The sequence below is a fragment of the Rhododendron vialii genome, chromosome 11a (genome assembly GCF_030253575.1).
Source record: "Rhododendron vialii isolate Sample 1 chromosome 11a, ASM3025357v1".
In the NCBI taxonomy this organism is placed as follows: domain Eukaryota; kingdom Viridiplantae; phylum Streptophyta; class Magnoliopsida; order Ericales; family Ericaceae; genus Rhododendron; species Rhododendron vialii.
In genome coordinates, this window is record NC_080567.1 from 38,060,773 (window position 1) to 38,081,917 (window position 21,145).

Here is a 21,145-nt window from a genome sequence, read left to right on the forward strand (position 1 = left end):
GCTGCTCGTTATGCAACACGAATTAGTTTGTGGCAAGAAATAATGGAGACAAGACCAAGAGGGACAGGAGCAGAATTTGGTGGAAACATTGATTAGAAATTGAATTTTCATGTATTTTCACTCTTCAATGAAATTAGTACAAGTTCTGTTTGGTTTGATTAATTAACATTAGTACAAGTTATGTTAGTATAAGTTATATTTTAATTATTTATTTATTAATTAAAATTATAGTAAGAAGTCTTTTAAAAGTAAAATAAAAAAACTACTAAAAATAAAACAAAAAAAAGCTAGTAAAAGTTTTAAAAAAAACAGTAATTAAAGTTTTTTATAAGTAAACAAAAAAATTAGGAAAAATTAAAAAAATTAAAACAGTAATTAAAGTCTTTTAATAGTATAAAAAATTAGTAAAAGTAAAAAAAAATAAAACAATAATTTTTTACTTTTAAAAGTAAAACAAAAAAAAACTAGTTAAAGTGAAAAAAAAAAAAAAAAAACAGAAAAAGAAGGGGCAAGGGTGGAAAGGGAGTGGGGCCGGGGGGGGGGGAGGGGCGGTGTCGGGGGGGCGCGAGAAGAGGCTCTCCTTAAAAAGGGACGGAGGACACTTAAAAAGGGACGGAGAGAGTATGATTGTGCTTTTGAGCAATATGAATTGATTTGAGCTGCACGAACGTAGCCTATCCACCCGTTGAAAACGAGAAATCTAAGTGCAAGTTCAGGAACTTGATTTGCAGGTTCACTTGAATGATTTACGATGATTCTTCTTTCATGCCCGGAACTAAAACAGTTTCAAGGATTCCAAATTGCCCAGGCAAACCTCCAGCTCCCATCTTCCGACTGTCGATTGAAGGCTAAACACCCGACTCCACCTCCATCTATTGATGGCCGAGCTTCCTATCCTCCTGTACAAATATGTACACTGTATACTCTAATTGTGGCAAGATGTAGCATAAAAATGTGAGGGAGAGGTATTTGGGTTGATTTTCTTGCTTTGGGCTCCGGTAAGCAAAAATAATGTAAATTCTTCCCAATACTGAAATCTGCTGCCATTTGAGTATTCGATTGCCAAACTACATAAAAATCATTACCTTTGTGTTTATTTGTGTGCGTGTGTTCCTGGGCATAACACAAAATACAAAACTGAAACTCAATGGCCAAAAAAATTGTAATTACATTGACACTAGCAAAGACGGAGAAGCCAATTAAGCTTGAAATCAAAGTAGTACCTACTGCAACCCAGAAGATTGATCAAAGCAGAAGGAAGGCAAACGAGCGCGCACAAAAAAAAAAAGGGGGGGGGGGGGGGGGGGGGGGGGGGGCGGGGATGTAAAAAAAAAAAAACTAAATGATGACCATATTCCTGCTGCTAGTTTTGTCAGCATCAGAATCGAAGTCATTGACGTTAAGAATGCAAACAGGTGTCAAAGCCAGAAATAACTTAACCTCATCGTATAAATCCCAGGATTAATTCTGACACAAAGAAGTTAATGTGATCCCTAGTCAACCTAGTTTTTTCTCCCAATAAATCTAAAGCACCCACTGAAATTGCTCACAACCGCCAAATTTACAGACAGTCCACTTCATTTCCAGTCAAGGATCTACTACCCTGAAATATGAACTGTGTGCATAACAAAAGTAAGAAAATGACCAGCACCAGGTAGTATGTGTTTATCGCTTGATGCCAGCATGATTGAAATTCTCAGTTACACAACTCCAGAAGGAAGACGTAGCACAAGCTGACCTCCAAAAACGCTGCAAACACAACAAAACAAAACTTGATAATTAAACAAAACAAAACCCTGATTGAGTGTTTGCATAATTTAAATACAGTGATATGGAATGTTTATCCAACCTTTTTACGTAGTAGTAACAGAAGTCTGCTAGAATGAAAGTTTGAACAATTTCGGAGATGAGAACCATCGAAGGCCATAATCCGTAACCCAGAGCTGTCAGCAGATGTCCACGACTGTCCAAAACCTATTTAAAGGATTGAAAAACAAAGAAATAATGGCAAAGTATGAATCCAAAATCGAAGATTAGCAAGAGAAATCCAAATAGAGTTGACAACCATGATGGCACAAGTTACTCTCTTAAACTAAAGACCTGATATAACCCATAACCGTGCATTTAAAATAGTCCCCAGATTGATAAATGAAGTTGCTTCATTAGTGAATCAGTGATTCTTGTGATAGGAAATAACTACAAAAATCATGCACACAGATTCTGTCCAAATTTGCCTTCTCCAACAAATAAGCAACAGTTTGCTACATGCTTTACCTGACAACAAATTCAACCCAAACATAATCCCTGGAAAAAAAAAACTTTTTAAAATATTGCCAGGCATTTAATAATCACTTTGTTAGTAATCTGAGCATTCTTAAGAGGCCTCTGCCCACTAAGGTACGCACATGACCAGAGTCTCCCAGAAGGACTGCCTGCTTCTACATAGAAGCTGTTTTGCACAGCACTGGTAGATATATCCAAGATTCAATTAAAGATCAAGTCAAGGGAAAATGCCACCGCTAAAATAATCCACGGAAAAACCTATTTGAAATACTGTCAGCCATTTTCTAATCACTTGGTTACTAATCTGAGCATAAGTTCTTAAGAGGCCTCTTCCCACCAAGGTATGCACATGATCAGACTTTCCCTAAGGACAGCCTGCTTCTATATGTAACCCGTTTTGGTCAGCTCCAGGAGGGGAGAGATATCCATGATTCAATTGGAGATCGACTCAAGGGAGAATGCATCTGCTAAGAGATTCACATCTTAATTCTTGCAAAGGAAAGGCTTTTCCCAGTATCCACAGTTACGAACATTCTTCTCGTTTATATAAGTGAAAGGTCGAGTCCACTCGCAGAACCAAAACAGGTGAAAGAAATTTTTGTGGATTCAGAGGTAAGGGGGGCAGAGCTTTCCCTAGAAAACTCTTCCCTGGAAATAATTTTTTCCCCATGTTACATGGACCCAGAAATGGATGTCGGGTGTGAGAACATGAATAAATATCAAATTCATCTAATTTTTTATTTCGAGGATACGGAGACCCTAAATATTTAAAAACCTTAATTAGTAACTTTATTTTCTAGCTTAAATGGTGTTTACTAGTCGTCTTAGATTCTTTCGTGCATATTATAGGAGTTCTATGAGAACTTAGTGGGGTATTTGAGTTAGGAACACACGTTTGCTAAGTTATTGTCCAACTAGAACTCTTGTCTTATGCTGGGAGGCTTCAGCTTATTACCCCTGTCCTTTTCAGTTTGCAGGTTTTTTGGTCTATGCATTTCATTCTCCCTAAGGCAGTTGGGAAGCATATTGAGCTCCTTTTGAGGAACTTCCTTTGGGCAGGATCTACCAAGTTAATCACTCCCATAAGGTTGCTTGGGACAACAAAAGTTGTCCTAAAAACAAGGGAGGTCTTGGTATGAGGAGGATTATGGATTGGAATTATGCTGTAATGGCTAAACATCTTTGGGCCATCTGCTCTCATCAGAATTCCTTATGGGTCAAATGGAGTTATCTGTATGTCTATCATCAAGAATCAATGCCTTTGGTCAATGAACATTCCTTCTTCTTGCCCATGACTCATGAGTTACTTCAGCTCAGACCTAAAGTGAGACCCTTAACTATATACATGATTGGCGATGGATCTTCTACTTATTTTTGGCATGATAATTGGCACCTATGGAGCACGGGTACCGGTACGCGGTACGGGTACGGTACGGGTACGGGTACAGGAAACGGCAAAACCCCAAAAAAGTAGGGTACGGGTACGGCGGGGGTACGGTATATATATATATATATATATATAATGTTTTTCTATTTTTTATTGCATAAAATGAAATATAAGCCCATTTTACCAACAAAAAACAAAATCAGTACAAATATGCATATCTACTGCATATCTATTAGTATTCAGAATTTCAGATACATATATACATATACATTACACATGCATACATTTGTACATATATACAAAGAGAGACTATTCCGATCGATAAAAAAAATATACAGAGAGAGACGAAGAGAGAGATGGACAAAGAGAGAGGGGTGTTTATAAATGACAAATAAATTACACAATAAGCCCACATTTTATAATTATTTACAAAAAAATCCCAGAAATTTTGAAAAAATTTCATTTTGGGCTAAAACGTACCCTTGCCGTACCCTTGCCGTACCCACGCCGTACCAGTACCCGGTACGGGTACGGGTACGAGTATGGCGACATTTTCGAAGTACCCGTGCTTCATAGATTGGCACCCTGCTGGGCCTCTTCTTGATTACTATGGCCATCACTTCCAGTTGGTTTTTGGTATCCCTGTTGCAGCTAAAGTTTCTTGCATAATATATAACGATATCTGGACTTGCCTTTTTTTCTCTCTTCCATGTCCTGATTTCACGCCTTATCCCAATGTTCCTGATGCAGTCATTTGGGATGGTTCTCCTTCATCCAAGTATCAGGCCTCTCACGCTTGGAATGCTTTTAGGATTCACTATCCTATAGTTCCCTGGCACAAGGTTGTTTGGTTCTCAAATAATATTCCAAGGCATAGTTTTATACTATGGATGGCTGTTAGAGGGAGCTTACGAACCAATGATAAGCTCCACAGTTGAGGAGTTATTGCTAGTTCTACTTGTTGTCTATGTGATCAGCTCCCTGAAACTCTGGATCACATTCTTTTTGACCGTCCCTTCTCCAGTCAACTGTGGTCTGCCATTGCTGATCTCTGTTGCATCCTCACGGTCCTGCCTTTTCGTCTCAAAAGATCGCCTGGTTCTGCTCTAATTTCAACGGGAAGGGTTTTTCTAATCTTCTAAGGAGACTTGCTTTTGCTGCTGCAGTTTATTTTGTATGGCAAGAGAGGAATCATAGAATTTTTCAAGGCATTCAAAAGCCTCCTTCAGCTGTTATTGGGCAAGTCAGATTCAAAGTCAGGTTAAAAGCTTCCCAAAGCAGGAATGTGAATCCTACAGCTTTATCCTCTCAGCTCTGCCAGAATTGGCACATTTCTTCTAGTTGTTTTCTTTTGTATAGGCTCTAGTTTTTAGTTGTGGTATATCCTTGTATTGGCTCATGCCTTTGATTCTTTGTACCTCTTGAGGATCTTTCCTTCTGGTTCTAATAAAATGGTTAATTAACCCCCCAAAAAAACTAAACATGTTCGACACGGATCGCATACCCTTATTTGAGGGTCGACTGTCCAACAGTGGTACTTTACACATTTTGAAGGATCCATGTAACATAGCTTTTCCTTTTGTTCTCTTTGTGATCGCATATAGGATTCCTTTTCAAGCTTTGAGTCTATTGTGGCAGTTGTCCATATAGATCCTTTCGAGTAGAGTTCTTGAATGCATAAAGAGGTTTAAAGCCTTTTATTTAACGAGGAAAGTACAACTCCAAAAACCCTTTTTCAAGTTCTGGTTTAAGTCACTCATATACACAGATGATTGGTGCAAGATTTTTCACTGACTAGTTGAGATTGTAGAATAGTCACAACCTTGTAACAATGACGAATTCCTCTTCTAACTTGCCCCAGAATGACAGTAATGGGAAAAAAAAAAAAACAAGAAGAAAACAAAAGGCATTATGTGAGTTAATGTCATTTTTCCCATCACAAACTACTACCTACCACACATAAAGATAAGCAACTACTATCGTCATATAAGGTGTCCAACGGTCTACTTCTAGCCGAATTGTTAGTGAGTATCATACTGGTTCATGTTTGTCAGCACATGCTCTACACTCGCAGTTGGTCAACGGACAGGTATCTAACACACAAGAGCAGAAATCAACCAAAGTTTGGAAGCCAAACCTGAAGAACCCAGTGAGCACAGCTCAAGAACCTTGCAACTCCCAAGGCAAACACATAATGAGCTGTGAATGGTTCAACAATCTGGCAGTAGAAAAAGAAGTACGATCAACAAGCCAATTAACAAAAAAAAAAACATTTAGGTTATGTGTGAGGGTACTCTACCTTTGTATTTTGCATGACACGCAGCTGGGGTAATACGGACACAGCTTCCAAATAAACACAGAATGCCCAGAAAATCCTGTTGATAATATGATGCGACGTTGATGGATGAATTAGCAGAGCCAACACAGCACAGGGCAACACCTGCAACAACATGCAAAACAAGTTAAAAGTCTTTTGGCAAAAAGGAACAACTCACTCCACATTAGAGATACAAGAAGAAACTATGGCAAAGAACTAAGAATATCTTGTTTATTGCGGCTATTCAGTTGAGGTAACGATCCATCATAAAAAATCAGCCACATTTATGATACCCAAAAGCTGCACCAATGCAATTTATTGCAACAAAACAGATAAGTTACAATCTGCATGAGATACTAAAACTTTGGCATCCAAGAAAGACCATGAAGATACCGGAAGAAATTTTGCTTTATAACGTCTTTTAACCAAAGATATTGTTTTTGACAACATCAACAAATCTAAGTGCACAAAATTCAAGTAGGATAACGGAGAGAGAATAATTGGCTTAACCAGTCGTCCACAAGAGTTAATTTTACTGATTTAGTAGCGAGGAGAATAACAAACAGGATTTAAAAGAAAACAATAAAGAGCTATAACACAATATACATATAGAAAGATAAATTTGTCAGCCTTATGAATGTACTTCACTAAACGCCAAACATCTGAAAATAAAGCAAGGTCACACAGACCTTTTGATTCACTATGACAATGATTTCCTCTTAATGACACCGAAGGAAGGCTCATTTCTTAACCATTAAGCTCAATTAATTATAAACTGGTGGTATCTGAATGACATAGAAGAAAGGCTAAACTTGTGGACCCAAAAAAATAAGCTGGTTATAACTTTGAAAGAAAACAGTGAAACGGCATGGAAATGAGAAGGCACACCACATAATATATCGGAAAGTTGTCCTTGTCCTCCATGTAGCTTGACTTTAGATTAAAACGAATCATATAAATAACCCATAGAGTTGTAGCCAATGTGCACATATCAAGCAAGGTGTGTACGTCATATTCCATGACAAAGCTGCAGTACAGCCTAACAGCCAAAAATAGAGCTGTCAGTTCCTGAGATTTAAGTGAGAGTCCTGCAGATAATCAAGAGTATCATCAGTAACGTATCCAAAGCATTCATGACACAGTTATTACAAGAAATACTGTGCTATAAACTAAGTCGCATTAATGAAACTGAAAACTGCATAATTCCAACTTTGAATGAAAACTATATCAACTCACAAGTGCTTCAATGACTTTCTGAGAATAAGTCTGTGGTTTTAACTTGCAAGCACACACTAGAAAGAATAAGATCAAGATAATAACCAAAAGAAACGATATCAACACAATCCCCAAGAAAGACCACCATGAAAAACTGTTATAGTGCTTTCACACATTAACTCTTGCGTCTTTGGCCGACTTTTGTGTCTTCTCTGGTTTACTAACAAACCCATAAACATAAATAACCATGAATCTCTGAGAGAGAGAGAACAACTTATTAAATGTGCCTCCACCAGCTGCTATAGGCAACTGTATAAGGAATTGTATATCTCCTCAATGAAATTATTAAATTGATAACCAGAACAGGTTGACAATTAGCTGATTAAATTCATTCACGAACATATGACAATAGAACTAATTTTTGGTGTAACTACACAGCTAGATATATTACCCAAAAACAAGCTATTACACTGACATTTAGTACAGTTCCCAAAGGATGCTGACAAAGCGAAAATTATGAAGATGAGTTGAACAGTGCCTTCAATTGCCACCCTTAAAATTTAATCCTTGTCTGGATTCAGTCAACAATCAAAAAATTTCTCGATTCAATCAAGTTTGTCTACATATGTCGCACAGGGTCAATCCGATGTTACTTGGCATCCATCATAGAATATTTCTGTCCGGAATACAGTTTATATATTTGCTCAGAGGTTCATAGATTTTGATTGTTGTTAACTTCTTATGTTTGGCTTCTAGTTAAATTTAGTGAAAGCTTGTTTGAGTAAGTCTATCAAAGGGACGGAGAGGAGGCTTTCCAGGAGGAGGTATGAGTGTCTAATCCAGGAAAGAACTTTTGGTGGATTTGATCTGATTTAAAAGCTTAATCCAAACAGCAAGCAGTTTGTCATAAAAAACAGGAGGCCATTTTGGACATCAAAATCTAATGATAAAGAATGAGCATGAAATTCTCGCCATCTCAGATTTGGACCAGACCATTGGCAGACAAGTTCTTTGTCATTTTCATCAAAGATTGCAGCATGGAAAATCCAGCTCTGCTCACACGCCATGGTGACTTTAAACCCAACCTTTAGCTTATGGACCTCACGGAAGGTATCCCAGCCTTTGCCAAACTTGAAATTAACAATCTCAACTGGCGAAGCCCTAGATCCATGCCTAAGCAGAATCCATGTGCTTGCACCATTAGCAGGAAAGCAGTGACGAAGACCCCTTGGTAAGCTCTGCGAATGACAGCACAGCAATCATTTTGTAACATGCAACATGGTATATTCTACAAAGAGGAATATAAGAACCTAAACCAAGGGGAGCACAAACGTCAGTAGAATCAGCTGGACCAACATACTTCAAGTGCCATGCGCTACTCACACATACACGAATATGCTATGAGAACAAGAGCAACAATACTTGGGAAGTCACAGCAACATTAGATAGCAGCAAAACGAAGAACGCAGTGGATATTGTTAATAATGACATGCAATATAACGAAGCCAACCTATACCTTCTTCGCTGAACCAAAGGAACGAATGGTATACAACATCATGTAACCATGCCAGGAATTGTCAAAAGTAGACAGTTTGTCATCGAACAATATATAACCGCAAGCGAATAATTTTTTATTATTTAAAGTTGCAATCAGAAGCCACCCCCGCAGAACTAAAGTTATTTCCACAGGGGAATCATTAACCAAACTCGAGAAGGGAAGTTGTTGAGCGTGCAGGAAATAGAGCCATACGACGAACAAGTAACTCACAGGAATTGTCAAAAGTAGACAGCTTGTCATCGAACAATATATAACTGCAATCGAATAATTTTTTATTATTTAAAATCGCAATCAGAAGCCACCCCCGCAAAACGAAAGTTATTTCCACAGGGGAATCATTAACCAAACTCGAAAAGGGAAGTTGTTGCGGTAAAATTTTGTTTCCCCTATTTTGCAGAGACAACCGAACAGACGTGGGGTAAGGTACAGAGAAACTGCAGAAGGAGAAGCAACGTAAGGCACATAGGATATTGTGATTCGCATTTTTTGCCCAAAATGGATTTGTTTTGATATGCATCGTGTGCCAAATATGGTTCAAAGGAGCATTCTGTATCAGTGCCAAGTGAGAGGCTTTGGTGAAAGAAATCTAGTATAGGTGAACTCTACGTTAAAATCTAACCGGATATGCTACGCAGCCAGTTATCAATTTCTGGATGAAAGGCACATAAAAAAACATTTGAGAGAGAGAGAGAGAGAGAGAGAGTCATGAACATCAAATTGACTACTTGAAACGTAACTGGAGACTGGAGTAGTAGCCATTGTATGAAAGGAACAACCCAAATATTCTGGTGAAACCAGTGTATATCTTACGTTACCTCACTTGACTACAACAATCGAGAACAGGTGCTCATAAGGTATGATAGCAGAAGCTGCAGAACAACATTTCCGATAGCGATATTATGGTGGTATATACACTCAAACAATCACCGAGTCACTGACTTCGTTAATTTACATTCGAGTCAGAAGACCGTGACACTGCAATCTTCCGAAACATAGAGCTTTCTTCCCTTGTCCCAGGCTGGACTCAATGGTCCTTCCGTGCTTTAACAAAATCCGAAATCTTGCAGTTTTCTCATCATTGGAAGCATCCACAAATACCGACATCCAAAACCCAGAAAACTTACAAGTGCTCCTCATACCTTACCAGTAATCCTTGCACGAGCAATGTCCATTAACAAAATGATGGAAACGGCTACAATCCCTGAGCACTATTTCCCTCCCAACAAGTTTAGAGACATATTTGCAAAATTCATGGCAATCCCCACAAACTCTTAGGTTCTTGGCGATCGAGATTGGAGTCCCACCACTTGCACTTATCAGTCCAAATGCAACAGCAAGCTTCTCACTGTGGCTAAAAAGCCTCTTAATTTTCTCCTCATCTTCTTCTTCATGTAAAACCCAACGAAGATCGGGAACATATCCAACTTTTTTAATACATGATAATAAAGAACCCAATTCCGCATGAATTTTGTTTGACTGAGGGTGTGATTTGTCTCCAGCAGTAAAAGAGTGGACTGTACTTCTAACAATGATCCAACTTTTTCCAGGAGGTTTCTTTAAACCATTCTCTTCAATCTGCATTCTCAATTTGCTGACCTCTGACCAAAGACCTGCTGCAGCATAGATATTAGAAAGCAAAACATAATTGCCTGCATTTGTTGGTTCTAATTCAATGAGCTTTTCAAAAACCGTTTTTGCTAGTTTGGTTTCAGAATAAACTCGACAAGCACTGAGCAAAGCCCTCCAAACAGATGCATCTGGTGGAATAGGCATTGAACTTATGAACTCTCTGGCTTCACTCAAACACCCTGCACGACCAAGAAGATCAACCACACAACCATAGTGAGCAAGCTCAGGGGTTATGCAGAAATCCTGAACCATGGAGTCGAAAAGCTGCAAGCCTTTCGGCACCAAACCAGAATGGCTGCAAGCAGATAAAGCAGATACAAAAGTTATCCCATTTGGTTCCATACCATCTTCTAACATTTCCGAGAATGCAAGCATAGCCTCATACCCCCTCCCATGCATACCATAGCCATCAATCATGGCATTCCAGGAGACAACATTTTTCCTTGGTAAGCCATTGAAAATCCTTTCACTATACTGGATACTACCACATCTTGCGTACATAGATAAAAAAGCATTTGCGAGCGATAAATCAAAACCCAACGAAGAATTCCTCCGGATTGTGTAGGCATGTAAGCATTTGCCTTCGGGAAGATTGACCATGTAAGTGCACGATGAGAGAACATTTATGATGGTGACTAAGTTGGGGTTTACTTGTGTGATCATACGACGGAAAAGTAAAAGGGCTTTGTGGGGTTGATTATTTTTCACGTAACTGGCGATAAAAGAATTCCACGAGATCAAATCTTTGTCAGGAAAGCTCTCAAATAAGTTCAGAGCTGTTAATTCATTGTTGCAGTTCATATACATCTCTGTGAGCGCCGAGTTCAGTGATGGGTTAATTTCAATATCATGCTTTATTACATAACAATGGATAGACCTGCCAATGTTTAAAAAGGATTCATCATCACAAGCAGCAATAATAGAAATTATTGTGTGAGTGTTAGGATTGATGTCCCATTGTTGCATCATCCCAAAGAGTTCCCACGCTTGAGCCCTAAGCCCATTACGGGCCAATGCCAAGATCAAAGTGTTCCATGAGACTACATCTGAATCCTCAACGTCATCAAAAACCTGAAAGGCATCTTGAATGGAATTTTGCTTTGCATACATACCTAAAAGTGCATTGCCAATACATTTGTTATTCTCAATTGCACTTTTAAGTACATGACCATGTAGGCTTCTCCCATTTCTCAAACCATTATCTAAGTCCTCAAAGGAAGACAACAAAATGGCAATAGTACGTTCATCTTCCAAGATGCCTTCCAATCGCATTCGAATAAACAAAGCCATTGCTTTTTCGAGGGAGCCGATTTCAGCATACAAACACAACATAGAATTCCACAAAGCAATATCTTTAGTGGGGGCAGATTCAAATAGCTCAAGTGAAGAACCCAAACTTCCATTCTTACCGTACATGTTCAACAACGCATTTACTATGAATAAATCGTTGATAAAGCCATATTTAATTGCCAATTGATGGACTTGCATCCCAAGTTCAAGAGACCCAACTTCTGAACAGGCCTGTATGACCATTAACATTGTAACAAAATCACACCTAAACCCATCCATTACCATCCGCTCAAAAAGCTCCAACGCTCTCCAGGACTCCCCTGCATCAAAATACACAGAAATCATTGCATTCCAACTCACAACATTCCTCAAATCCGTCATTTCAAACAAATCACGGGCAACCTTCACATCAAACCTCGAGTAGAAACCAACCAAAGCAGTACCCACATGAGCATTCCAATCAAAAAGCCCATTCCTCAAACAATACCCATGTGCCTCTTTCCCACTCATCAAATCTCCAAGCTTCCCAAACGCTGAAACCAATGCCACCACCGTAACCGAGTTGGGTCTCACCTTCTCCCTCTCCATCTCTCTAACCAACCTGACCCCCTCCTCATAACACCCACATCCAACAAACCCACAAACCATAGCATTCCAACACACCAAATCTCTTTCAGTAATTTCATCAAACACGTAACGGGCATCATCAATCAGCCCACATTTGCAGTAAAAATCAACAAGAGCAGTCTGAACCCTAACATCATTAACGAAGTCTGTGTCCCGTATCTCATCATGTATCTTTTTTCCTTTTTCAATGGCTTGTAGCTTTCCACAGGCCTTGAGGACGAGGGGCAACATGGTACTGTCGGCATAAATGCCCTGTGCTTCCATTTGGGTGTAGGTTTTAAGTATTGCTTGGTCATCTTTGAGTTTGGTGTGGTGTTTGATAATTGAATTCCAGCGTTTGAAGTCTTGGGTTGGGCTTTGTTTGGGTAGGAGTGCAAGTTTTTGGAGGTTGAGTGTTGGAGATGCCTCCATTGATAGAGGGTGTTTAACCGTTGGCTGGAGTATGGAAGATGAGATGAGGTATATTATATCCTCCCCGGAAAGTCTATGGGTACATACATTCATGTACATACACATGTACATACGCACTTTAAATCTGTCTCGGGTCTTATAAAAATGGTCCAAACCGTTCATATTGTTCAAAATAGTTTATTTACGGTCCTCGTAAAAAATCAACTCAACCCGATATCGGTAAAGACATTTACAATACATCCAACTTTGCTTTAGAATTCAGGTCCGGATTCTATAGCAAAAATGGATGTTTCATAAACGCCTTTGTCGATATTGGGTTGAGTTAATTTTTTACAAAGACCATAAAAAAATTATTCTGAACAAAATGAACGGCTCGGATCTTTTTTGTAAGACTTGATACGGATTTAAAGTGCATATGTACGCAATGTATGTACATGAGTGTATGTACCTAAAGCAACACTCTATCCTCCATGCATGCTATGGATGGATGGATGAACGCGGATCTAAAAGTACAAGTTAATGGATCCGGTTTAAAGTTCATTTCAGATCCGATTCAAAACAAACCACCGCCATTTTGAAAAAAGAAAGAGTTTTTATATATTTTTCTCTCTCAATCTATCACTTTTTTTTACTTCGTTCTTAAACTAAAAAAATTAGGAGTTATTTCAACCTTAAACTATTACGTATAATCTTACCTATTTAGTCCAAAAAGTGCAATTTGGCCTCATTAAAAGCATCTTAAGTGGAATAGCTAAATTTGAATGGCTAGATGGAAGTTTTTTGTAAAAATATGACCCAATTATAGAGTGATAAGTGGTCATTAGTTTATTGAGTGGATGGTGTCCCCAATGGATTACTTAATTTTGTTCTATATAACCAAAAAAGAAGAAGAAGAAAGAATTAGTAACGGTAGAAAATAATTTTTTTATTCTAAAAATTGGACCCACAATATTTAATGAGTGCATAACTAAGTGGCAAAATCTGTAGAATGAATTATTGAGTGATAGGCTAATGATCTAATTTATCTAGTCCATTATAGCTTGTTTTTGCACACCCACCAAGTAAATTTTTAGCCATTCACCTTATTGAGTATTTTATAGGGTCCATTGGAGATACTCTAAAGGACTAATTAGACATATTAAATGACTCACTAAAGCACTAATTAGTTCACTAAATGGGTGAAATTTGGATAGTTTATTGACGAAATAAGTGATTTTGGTAATTTAAGAACGAAATAGAAAAGAGAGTAATAGTTTAAAAGAAAAACTCAACAAAACAAAAAATAGGGTACAACCACACCTAAATACTCTATTACTACTTTTTTGTGTTAAAAAAAAAATAGTGGTAGCGGTAGATAAATAATTATTCTAGAACCATATTCAAATACATACATGTGTAGGCTCCAATCATACTGGAATGTACAATGTATATATTTATATATTTAAAATGAGTGTGGTTGTAGAATTATTGGTAGACGATAGACAAAAAAGTTTTGAATCTTGGATTCTAATTATTACAATTATTACTCTCATTTTTTCTTTCTATTTCTCTAATCATTACTCTATTTCCCTGCATACTTGTTACATATGGATTTAAATTCAAAATCCCAAAAACCAACGGGTTTGAAACAAGTCCAAAATTGACAGGAGGAGGGAATCGGTATTTAGTTTTGGGGTTTGTCTTTGGGGAGGAGAGGAGCGTTTGTGCTCGGTTTTTAATTTGAATTATTCAAATAAGACCAAAAGAGCCAATTAACCGAAGGCTCCCCTCGGAGGAGAGCAGCTTATTCCCACAGTATAATATTATACTCCTGAGATATGTTTTGCTTCGAAACTCTGCATTTCCTCAAGAGCCCTGGTGTGTTCGTTTCTTGGTAAGTTGTTCTCTGCCTTGTTTTGGGTAATTGCTTACAGGAAAAACAGAAAAGGGTTTTTTGGTTGTTGATTTTCTACTTTAGTTACCTGTTTTGGTTGAGTTTCGTGGAAGTTCAGACCCTAAAGGAAACCCAGAATTCACATATCTCTCCGTTTCCCATTGGAGCTGGGTATCACCCTTAACGGAATTCCCTTTTGGCCTTATAAGTTTTTTATTTTATTTTTGTGTGTGCAATTCTTAGTTTTTTTTCTATCAAGATTTGCAATTACATGTGGAATCTATGTTCTATTTATATTTTATATACATGGATATAATTATGTATATTTCTTTTATGTTAGCACCTGATAAAGGTTTTGGGTATTGAACTAATTCAAGTTATTGTTTCCTATAGTTAAATTAATTTCTTGTTTTCTATTGTTAATATTCTCCTAGTGGTGTTTCTGGTCTTGGGGTTTTCTTTATTTCTTCTTCCCCTTCCTCTATTGATGCAGCTTGTGCTTTAATTATTTTTTGGCTGACCAATAATATGCTCTTTCGGATTGTATTAGATCTGTTTAACATATAGTTTGTTTCCTGGCTAGTCACAAGTTTTAGCCAGTATTGGCTGTGGTTGATAAGAAACGAAGAACATATGCAATTGTTGAGAATGCTTTGTTTCCCAGAAATACAAACGTGAACGGTGCCATATATATGAGGGATTTGATAAGAAAAAGAAAAGAAAGGATTAGAGTTTCTTGCCAAATCACCCTTTTGGATTGGCTATTTTGGTGAGAAATGAAGAGAGAAGTACAAAAATGTTTTTTTTTTCCCTTCGGATTGGCTTCTTTCCCTTTCTCACCTAGTCTCACCATAAGTGCTCCCTTTTCTTATCGCACCCTTTCTCACAGTCCAAAAGGGCTGTGAGGATGTGCTTGGATCAAGGATTTGTGTAAGGAGAATTTGAAGTGGAGAAGTGTCATTGTTTGGTTTCTGTGTCATTTTCCTTTCCCTTGATAGATCCCTCTACAAATGCATGATCCCAAAACGTTCTAAGCATTCTAAACTTGAGCCTTCCCTGTATTTTTTTCCAGAATTGTTGGGATTGCTAGTTCTCATCTCTTCAACTCAATTCTTTTGCACACTGGTTTTGGCCAAATGGCACAGGAAAAGTGTGCGATTGCTAAGGATGTTACTGAAGTAAGAACTGTTCATCGTTACGTTTTTACCTTCTTCTTGATCCGAAGATCACGGGGCAATGATTATCCTATTATTTTTGCTTTGACTTGTGCAGTTGATAGGTAGCACACCTCTTGTTTACCTCAACAACGTCGTGGATGGCTGTGTAGCTCGTGTTGCTGAGAGATGATGGAACCCTGCTCTAGTGTCAAAGATAGGTACAGATAGATGCCTCTTGATCTTATGCCTGATGATGTCTGTGCTATTTTGCTTCATAGTACCTCAATCATGACCATAAGTCTTAGATTTAATCGTATTATGGGACTGTCAAATAGATTTTGATTCGCAAAATTATTTCTGGCATGCAGGATTGGGTATAGTATGATACAAGATGCTGAGGAGAACGGCCTCATTAAGCCTGGCAAGGTTAGTCCAATGCCGGCTGGCTTACATTTATTTATTTTTGCTATTTGTTCAATTTGAATTCTTTTCGGTAAGATGGACATCTACTCAAGTGGGACTTAATATCTGGACCTCAATTATCTACTTTGCAAATAGTGGATTTCTCCTCTTTTGTTACTATTTAAGTTCATTAACAATATAAGCAATTTGTAGAATCCAGCATATTTGTTTCTTGCTCTTTTTAGCACGTATCTGATTCATTACTGTTTCACATAGTCTCACATGAGGATGTGCCAAGTTATTAACCGCTGAACTATTAAGTAGCTGAATGTAAAGGAGTTCATTAAATTTCAGTGATCATACCTGTATACTTTGTGTTGTTCCTTCTACTTTGTTGATTGCGGACCTGACAAACTTTTTATGTGTTATGTTTCTGCTGAAGAGTGTCCTCATTGAGCCAACCAGTGGTAATACTGGTATTGGTTTGGCATTTATGGCAGCAGCTAAGGGTTACAAGCTAATCATTACCATGCCTGCTTCTATGAGTATGGAAAGGAGAATCATTCTCTGAGCTTTTGGAGCTGAATTGGTTCTTACAGATCCTGCCAGGGCATGAAAGGGGCTGTTAAAAAGGCAGAAGAGATATTGGCAAAGACCCCAAATGCCTACATTCTTCAGCAATTTGAAAACCCTGCCAACCCAAAGGTATCAAGTGCATGAGTACTTTCTGAGTATTTTTACTACCATCAGTTTATATGTTGGGAGTGGATTGGAAGATTAGGTACTTGATTGATATTTTCTGTTTAGATCCATTATGAAACAACTGGACCCGAAATCTGGACAGGCTGCGGTGGGAAAATTGATGCCCTAGTTTCTAGGTACTGGAGGAACAGTCACAGGTGCAGGAAGGTACCTTAAAGAGCAAAACCCTGACGTTAAGGTCAGCTTTTTAAATCACCGATTTGGTTTGGAGACTTTGTATTTTCTCTGGGTACTTTTTGTTCCTCCCTTCTCTCTATCTTACAGTTAATGAAGGTTCTCATTTCCTGTTTTGGGGTTTAGTTGTATGGCGTAGAACCAGTTGAAAGTGCAGTTTTATCTGGAGGAAGGCCTGGTGAGTTTTTTGTTTCTAACCTGTCTCAGTGAGTCAGCATGAATGGTGTAGAAGTAAAACCAATTGACAGTGCAGTTCTTTGCCAAAAGCATCACGATTGGCGTAAATTTTTGTAGTAATTGTTGGGGTTTATGTGCAATATGCAATGTCACGTGTCCATTTGTTTTTAGTGTCCTTCTATATCGGTAATAAGAGAGCAAACATAACCGTTTTTGTATTTTGATTTAAAATGGGTGGTTAAAAATGCAATGTGGGGCATACTAAGCCAAACTGTGACTGTTAGTGTCCCTGTGTCTGGTTATGTTTTCTGTAAGAGCACTGATTTCTTTTTTCCAGAAGAACCTATGAAACACGTTCCTTCCCATTGACATCAAATTTGTTTTGATTTTTCTGCAGAACCTTGTGTTTCAATATCTTATGTTCCCATCAACATTAGAAACCAATGAGAAAAGTATGACCTGCCTATTCCATTTGCACCAGCCATTTACGTTATTTGGGTGGATGATGGTTGTGGCTGTTTCCTAATACATAAAGTTATTATTATTCCAGATTACATCTTAGCTTTGCAGAGGAGAAATATATTCTTTTAACCTTACCTTTCTTCATGTTTGTCAGCTAAGGAGAAATATATTCTTTTAACCTTACCTTTCTTCATGTTTGTCATGCTGTAACATGCAGGTCCTCATAAAATCCAAGGAATTGGTCCTGGTTTCATCCCTGGAGTATTGGATGCCAACTTACTTGATGAAGTTGTTCAAGTAAGCATGGCTCAACTACTCAAGCAGTCTCATTCAGTTTCAGTAAACATTTTTCGTGAAGAGACAAAAAACAAACAAAACAAAGACTGAATAGAGGAAGAGTATTGGTTTCTGGTCATCTTCTTTATTATTGACAGCTTTGCATTTATGTATGTCGCCTTCAAAGTGCATAAACTTAATTTCGCAAATTAGGGTATCCTTGTCACCTGCCATTCAAGGGCTTAAGTCCGCTTCGGAGGTTGTGTACTGAGTAACCCTGTTATGCACAGGTGGCTCTGGAAGTACCCTAAAACATGTTGTAGTTTTCTTGAAGCGGCTTTTCTTATGGGTAGCTTTCTAGAGGAAACATTTGAAAAAAAAGAGGTAGGGTTCTCAAAATGGACCAAGGGAGATGCTCCTTTTGACCTCACTCAAACTGCTTAAAACAAAAGTGGATTTATAACTGTACCTATATATGTTGGGCTTGCTTGGGACCATTGGCATTTGGGTGAGTGAGCGACTGAGAGGTCTCTTGCTCATTATCAGATGGAATTTTTGACGTTTTGATGTGTGTTAACAAAGCATGCCCGAAGGCTACTTGTCTAGAAAATCTTATTTAGTTTCTATTCTCCGCATCTTTTCTTGCCATTTTTGCTTTATGTGATTCTGGATTCAACCAATTTTAATTAGTTTCTGAATGGTTTTGGTCGAACGGCGTTGCATATATCAAGTGAGGAAGCTGTTGAAACAGCTAAGCTTCTTGCATTGAAAGAAGGTTTGCTGGTATGAACCTAATTATTCTCGTTATTTTATCACTTCTCTCTTGCATCAAATGAGGTTTTCTATTAGCACAAGTGTGACGTTTCCTCGGTTACACGCATTGCAGGTAGGGATATCATCTGGTGCCGCCGCTGCTGCAGCGATTAAGATAGCTAAGAGGCCAGAAAATGCTGGAAAACTCATTGTTGTGAGTTTTTATTTTTTCGTTCTCCATGCAGCCTTTCTTTTTTGAATTCACCTTTCCTGTTTGATCTGTCATGTGTTTGGATTTGAATGTCAACTGGGTTTCTATTAAAACTAACTATTGCTTTATTCTTAAGTAATTTGGCTGAGCTGAACACCACTTGGTAACTTTGACTGTATCACTGAATTCTTTTAGATACATTGTTTTGTTCGTGTAAATCTGAAAAAGCGCTGATAGCGATTGTATAAATTCTTTTTCCAACAGGTTGTGTTCCCCAGCTTCGGTGAGCGTTACTTGTCATCGGTGCTGTTTGATTCCCTGAAGAAGGAAGCAGAGAATATGATTTTTGAGCCTGAGATTTTCCCTACTTACAAAAGGTGCTAATTTGTCTCCGTTTCTGTTTGAGTCCTAAGAGTACCAAGATCATGGTTTTAAGTTCAGAACGCAGTTTGGACATGGGAGCTTTTGCTCAATAAGGTTTGCAATTTATAGGAGTTTAGCGATGCTCAGGTTTGCCGAACGGTTATTTGGCTGGACTTCTATACAACTTTTATTTGGAAATGTTATAAGTTTTGATGCAGAATTTGCTCGTGTAGGATGCTCAGGAGCCATCACTTTGATTGTGTACAGGGCCGGCTCTAAGATTTCGGAGGCCTAAGACAATCTTTGAAAACGAGGCCCTTAATATCTTAGCACTTAACGTGTAATTCCTTCTTCGTCAGTTCGTTGGGTTTGTTTGCAATGAGAATTATCGTTTAAGGGGAAAAGATGCATCCATGTTAATGATGCACTCACCACACTGAATAATTTTCCTAGAGATTATTGATATCAAAGTTCTGTGATCCAATTTTATTCTTGCTTTTTGTTTTTTTATATCTGTTCCATTTTTATTGGGCCATTGGGCTTTATGTGAAATATATTCATGTGTTAAAAATGGGGCCTATAGCAATACATATATACTAGGTGCTAAAAATAAGGGGAGACCCTAGTTTTTGGACATTTTGGGAGGGCTTAAAAGCTTGCCACTCATGGGCCATAGCCCAGAGCCGGCTGTGATTGTGTACGTTGGAAAAGAGATTTTTGATAGCATTACAAATGAGGCTTGATGCATCGATTTTAACATGTGAAAAATCATATTGGTCAACGATAAATGAAGTTATGTACCTATATCTATATGATATGATTAGATTCTACATTTTCTTGACCATTTTTGGGTAATTATTAGTTTTTCCATTGTCAAGTATGCAAAACAAATTATATACTCCATAGTAGATACTTGACCCCCAATGCATGTAAATCCTAACTCCGCTTCTGAATGGCGCTAGTATTGAACTAATCATGGATTCATGGTACTATATGTATGTATGTACAGAGAAGAACATCTTTCTCTTTCTCATCTACAAAAGGGGTTGAATTATATACCCTTCATTCCTCATTGGAAGTTCACCTTAAAAAAAATCATGCAATTTTTTGAACCAAAAAATAAAGTTCTTTTTCTGTATAGTTTTCCAAATTTTTTGGCCCAGAACTATTAAATATCTCAATTATTTCGTTAATTTGGCGTTAAAAATTCTACAAATAATTAGGACTGCGTACCATACATTCAAGTGTTTCTTTGACAAAAAAAAAACAAAAAACAAACGCCAACTGAAAATTTTCAGCTTCTCAGAAATCCCCAAGGTCCAGTTCTGGTCCCTATCCTGGAAAAGTGCATAAAACAAAATTCTGTAAATTATTTGCTGTTTTTTTTTTTTTTTAACCTGCACAAGAAATTTTATATAACACGAACAAGAGAAGAAAGGGAAGTAAATTCAAGTGGCATGCCTATATGTAAGCCTATGACCTTATGTCACGACTTTTTTATACCTCAAGTGGTTTGGCAAAGTGGGTACGAGAAAACAACTAGTAAAAATTTTATCCAAAGAGGTCGTATGTTTGAATCTTGCGAAGCCTAAACATTCCAAACCTTAGAGCCATTGGAATTTTGTCCGGTCGTTAACTTCAGGGCCCTAGAGTGCTAGCCCGGACATTTGGTTACGAAATAAATGTTGGTAAATAGACAGGTACGTTCATTTGCTCAGTTTCCCATTCCTTTTTGTTTAAGCCACAAATCAAGATCCAAACACAGCCTTAAAGCGTTGTGAAGGATAATTACCTCCAAAAACCAGCAAGAGCTCTGAG

At 37.9% G+C, this 21,145-nt stretch overlaps 2 protein-coding genes and 1 pseudogene across 2 annotated transcripts; 1 reads left to right on the forward strand and 2 right to left on the reverse strand.

Annotated features, from left to right (window-relative positions):
* Positions 1-1,416: 1,416 nt before the first annotated feature.
* On the reverse strand, positions 1,417-8,235 carry LOC131308024 (uncharacterized). The gene is made up of 6 exons (XM_058334828.1): positions 8,196-8,235; positions 6,876-7,075; positions 5,970-6,110; positions 5,808-5,888; positions 1,850-1,974; positions 1,417-1,749 (listed from the first exon to the last, which is right to left on the reverse strand). Exons 1-6 carry the CDS (start codon positions 8,224-8,226, stop codon positions 1,701-1,703), a joined length of 627 nt encoding a protein of 208 aa, XP_058190811.1. The 5' UTR covers positions 8,227-8,235; the 3' UTR covers positions 1,417-1,700.
* A 1,231-nt stretch (positions 8,236-9,466) lies between these two features.
* LOC131308020 (pentatricopeptide repeat-containing protein At5g04780, mitochondrial-like) lies at positions 9,467-12,761 on the reverse strand. The gene has a single exon (XM_058334821.1). It carries the CDS (start codon positions 12,715-12,717, stop codon positions 9,901-9,903), a length of 2,817 nt encoding a protein of 938 aa, XP_058190804.1. The 5' UTR covers positions 12,718-12,761; the 3' UTR covers positions 9,467-9,900.
* A 1,709-nt stretch (positions 12,762-14,470) lies between these two features.
* LOC131308021 (cysteine synthase-like) lies at positions 14,471-20,163 on the forward strand (annotated as a pseudogene).
* The last annotated feature ends 982 nt before the right edge of the window (positions 20,164-21,145 follow it).